Source organism: Buceros rhinoceros, unplaced genomic scaffold (genome assembly GCF_000710305.1).
Source record: "Buceros rhinoceros silvestris isolate BGI_N320 unplaced genomic scaffold, ASM71030v1 scaffold7976, whole genome shotgun sequence".
NCBI classification, from domain to species: domain Eukaryota; kingdom Metazoa; phylum Chordata; class Aves; order Bucerotiformes; family Bucerotidae; genus Buceros; species Buceros rhinoceros.
In genome coordinates this window covers 74,751-79,313 of record NW_010418035.1, presented here as the reverse complement: position 1 = coordinate 79,313, position 4,563 = coordinate 74,751, and the positions used below count along the sequence as shown (strand labels likewise).

At 45.1% G+C, this 4,563-nt stretch overlaps 1 protein-coding gene across 1 annotated transcript in view; it reads right to left on the bottom strand.

The window, feature by feature from the left end:
* Positions 1 to 4,563, bottom strand: part of PHACTR1 (phosphatase and actin regulator 1) — a 56,622-nt gene that overhangs the window by 32,383 nt on the left and 19,676 nt on the right. The window contains exons 5-6 of the mRNA XM_010138377.1: positions 2,544 to 2,752; positions 1,434 to 1,590 (exon numbers count right to left, since the gene is read on the bottom strand). Of these exons, the coding sequence (XP_010136679.1) occupies positions 1,434 to 1,590; positions 2,544 to 2,752 (366 nt within the window). The remainder of the gene's footprint in view (positions 1 to 1,433; positions 1,591 to 2,543; positions 2,753 to 4,563) is intronic.

The window sequence follows — 4,563 nt, the reverse complement described above, 5'->3', positions numbered from 1 at the left end:
GTGGTGAGATATAAAATATTTATAACAAAACCCCCTGGGGCACAGTGAGCTGTGCAGAGTCATTGTTTGCAAATGACACTATTTACCTTCAACAGACAGAGCTGTAAACTTCTGCCAGACCTGAGTAATTTACACAAATAGGCAACGCAGTGGAGATGCTGTTCAATGTCATTGCAAGGTCAAGCAGTGCACAGTTAGATATGCTAAGAGACAGAAATTTCAGCTCTTCACATGCTTCAAAAGGGTTTGAAATTAATCATGTAAGTACTAGGATCTTGCTGCTAGGTGCTGCAGTTTGGGACTCAGAACTCCATGTGCTGCTGCAGTCTAACAAGGTATGAGGCTGAACAAAGACTGGACTGAAAAAATCACGTCACCAGCAATGGTGCAGGGCTGTCTGGCATACTTTGGGCATCACTGCTGAGGCCCTTCAACAAGAATACGGAAGAATTAAACAGGACTTGGAGTAGGCTAAGCATGAACCAGCACAAAGCCTTTCAAAGACAGAATGGAAAAACGTGGTTAGTTTATTCCAAAGAGACGATAAACAAGGCCATGAAAAAAAGTAGATAAAATGCTGACAGAGGTATTTACCAGGAGCCTCCATGACAGTGGTGTCCCCGCCTTATCTCACAAAAAAAGGAAAAAAAAAAAAAGAAAACCCACAAGAAGATTCCCAACAAGTGGCTGGTCTCCCTGTGGTTTTCTTAGGGTCACACTGGAGGGCAACTAACAGTGTTCACCACCTCTGCAGACCATCAAGTTGATAACAAAACAATATTAAATTGATTACAGAAACTATGGCTGGAGCACAGGAGCTTCTTAAGACATGTATGCCTGACCTCAGTTTACTAATTCCTGACAGAAATCATGCACGTTTAACGGCCACCCCTCTACACCCCATGCAATACGGAAAACCAGAACAGCTGGTGAGTGATACTGGTTTGAACAACCAAGTCTAAGCAGGGTAAATCTGTCCAACCTGACCACAAAAGCAAGTACTGACGGATGTAAGTGCGTTGGATCGGGGAAGGACTCAGCTACCCCGGGAGTGGCAGTCAGAAGAGACTCAGCTCTTTGGCCAAACTAAGAGCCTATGAAATGGCACATAAATGCAGCTACAGTCCAAAATGTTCCCAAAGCTGAACGTTTCCCCGTGGTGCACAGAAAACACAAATCTACATCAGCTCATGCGGATACTTAACACAACCAAAGATCCCATAGGATATGCCAGGAAAATGAAATGTGGCCTTGGAAGAAGTCCTACTGGAGCGGAAATAATGTCTCGGGTTCTTCCACCCCTCCCCCTGCCACAGCTTTTCCTCTTGAACACTGTGAACAAGCAGATCTCAAACATTCACAGACTAAGGATAAAAACTGCATCCCGCCGCGTATTTCCAAAAGCAAGAGTTGGGAAAAGGTTTATCTCCTACCTTGTTAACTTTGTCCCAATCTGCTGCCTAAGTTCGAGCCTCTCTTCATCAGTCTGCATGGGGAGGATGTTCTTTTCCTCCAGCTCTCGCTTGGAAGGCCTGTTGCTTAGTTTGATTGCTAAGGAGTCCTTCCTGCAGACTTTCCTTGCCAAGGAGCCTGTGGGAGAGAGGAGAGGCTCTGCCAAAGGAGGTGTCATCATTTCACTACAGCAGGCAGAGAAGTACTAGCCAAGGGAGGATACCGGGCTCTCATTTACATTGGTATGGGCTGTGGGCAAGGGGGCGTCAGTTAACTTCATGTGCTCGATTAACCTCAGTGCATGTCATAACGAGGAAAAGCTGCATTCGGTAGGTATACAGGAGAAAGAAAGGAAGATACTGCTCCACAGAGGGGAGTGGCAAAGCGGGGTGTGTTTCAGCATCCCTAGTAGCATCTGTGACTGTCTCTAGCACGATGTTTCTGAACGTAATGGAATGAATAATTCACCCTCAGAATCTGGGCAGGCAGCAGAGCTACGTGTGGAAAGAAAGAGGTGTCTTTCTCTCTCTTTGCACTGTAATAGCAAGACATCCAAGCTAGCACTAGAAGGAATTAAACGTCAATCAGAAGCAGCACAGAATCTGAGCCCAATTCTCTGATCATGATCCCTCTCAAAGTACGCGCAGACTTACAGTTCTGACATGATTTAATACTTACTACATATAAAAGCTCTGACTCTCTATTGGTGGCACCGGTTTCATCCTGAAGTAACTCAACTGAGCTCATCCTGACTTACGACAAAGGCAGGGCTTCTCTACACCATGGACACTTGGGAAAATGAATTCAAAAGTCAGTTTGGAAGTGAACTAATATAAGTCCAAACCAGTCATTTGAATTCTGTCTGAGAACTACCCAGACAGGGATTCATGTGGATTAGGGAAATCACTACCCATTCATACTACTTGTTATTTTGGATTAATTTTCCGAGCATCCCCATGTAGTAAAGCCCTGAGGGATGCAGAAGTCACAGTCAAGGAAGAAGATTCACAGGCCTTGTGTTTCCCTTGTGCATTGAGAGTTGAGAGTGAAAATTAAAATAAAAGAGAAAGGAAAATTGGAAGGAGTCTTACTTGTAAATAGTGAGTTATCCTCTTCTTCATCTTCCTCTTCCTCCTCTTGTTGTCTTGGGTAGAGGCAGGAAGAATCTTCGTAGTCAGTTTCATGAGGCACATTTTCTTTATTGTCATCGCATTCGATCACAACAGTTGGCACTTGTCTCAGGTCTGGAAGGCCCCCGGGTCCTGTTTTTGTTACGCTGTCACCTGTGTGTAAACCAGAGCTGTTGGGAAAGAAAAACAAATAAATAAACTAAAGGAAACAGCTCAGTAGAAGACTGAGTCACTTCTCTCCCTGCATTGGGGAAAGTACTGGTCTTCCATCCCTTTCTGAGAAGAAATGCGGTCAGAAAGAGAATTGCATCAGCCACTCGGAGCGATCAGCACGTCTTCAGCCTGGGACCTGTGTGACCTCTCCACTGGCAAGTGCAGGCAGTAAGGAGATGTCTCACCTGAATGTAAACGGTGGACCAAGAGGAAGGAAAGGAATCAGCTGTAGAGGAGGACAGTGGAAAGGCAGCGGAAAACCATGACTCGCACTCCAAAAAACTGACTTGAGGGGAAGGGAAGAGCACAACTCTCTGAAGCGCAGGGGACCGAGCGTGTGAAACCGGGCTTGGAGAAAAGAGACTTTGAGAGCTGGTGAGAGTAACAAGAGAGGGAGCTAAAGCCTGGGAGGTTTGTTTGCTAGTGCACAATTACATGCCATGGGGGCTGCAGTGACGATACCTCTTCTCCCGCCCTGGCTCCTTGCTCCAGCCAGGTGTTGGAGATCAGTCTGAGGTGGATTCCTATTTCTTTTCTCACATACAGTGCGATGGATCATTTTCTGCAGCTGAAGTTAAGGCTAGGTTCTGCAGCTTATTAGGTTAAGACCTGTGGTCAGCACTGCTACCATCTAGCTCTGTTAACAGGTTGACTTCAAAGCCCTTCACCAAGGAAACAGGAACATGAGGAGGTAAAGATCAAAGTCAAACAAAAGGTGAAAGGAAAAATCAGGCACAGAAACAGGTTTCCCAACCCCCTGTTATCCACCTGAGGCACACAGATTTGGGTCTGACCTTACCCCAATTCCCTGGACTATCTCAGCCTGCTCGGAAGACCAGAGACATTCTGCGTCTTGAAAACTGTTGTATTCTTCTCTTCAAATTACTTTCCACTAAGTCGACTTCAAACGTTTCTCATTCTTCTAACCCTAAAGGTAACAAGGATTCTTAAATGGCTGCCGTTAAAAATGTTCTTCTGGGTATATAACACTAGTCCACAGTGTGCTTAAGGATTAAGGAGAAGAAAAGGCTTCAGACCCTGTGAGCAAACACCACCATGTCGTTGTTATCGCCTTTGGCTCGAAGCTAACCAACAGGGGGACACACAGCTTTACGGGACGCCTTGAAGGAGGAGCTCCGTTTTCTCAGGGATAGACTGTGTTTTGTAGCACTAAGTAAGAGAGTTTCATCAAGAACCGGCTTGTGAATCTTTTTATCAGACTTCAGTGAATTTGAAAAACACAAAAAAATTCATCAGCTGAATTCTCCTAATGACACAGCAATGCGCTATGGTCTTTAAAAACATTCAGCTAACTTAATTTATTGATATGCTTTGATAATTTTATGCACTTCATTTTTAAAATCTGTTTTCTTGTGACCTGTTTTTTCTGTAACTCTTTTTAAGAGGAAAGGTAGGAAATTCAAATGCCTGGAATTACATTCCCAAGAGAAACTACAACGCTGTGAAATTCTGTTAACATTGCTAAAAACCCCCAAGAGCTAAAAAACTTCCAGCAGCGAACACAACACCTGGATCATTCAGTTAATTCTAAACCAATACGTACACGGAGAGGAAGTACAAGTTCACCAAGTCCCTGCTGGAAGTAGAAATGAAAGGAGCAAAAAGCAGTTCAGCATCCAGGCGCGTGGGTGCCGCCCCGTGCTGTGCAGGGTGTGTGTAGGGCACAGCTGAATCCTTACGGGGTGACAGACGCCAGCGTGGCCCGTCGGTTTAGGCTACCCAGCGGCTCTTTGAGCACAACCAAAGT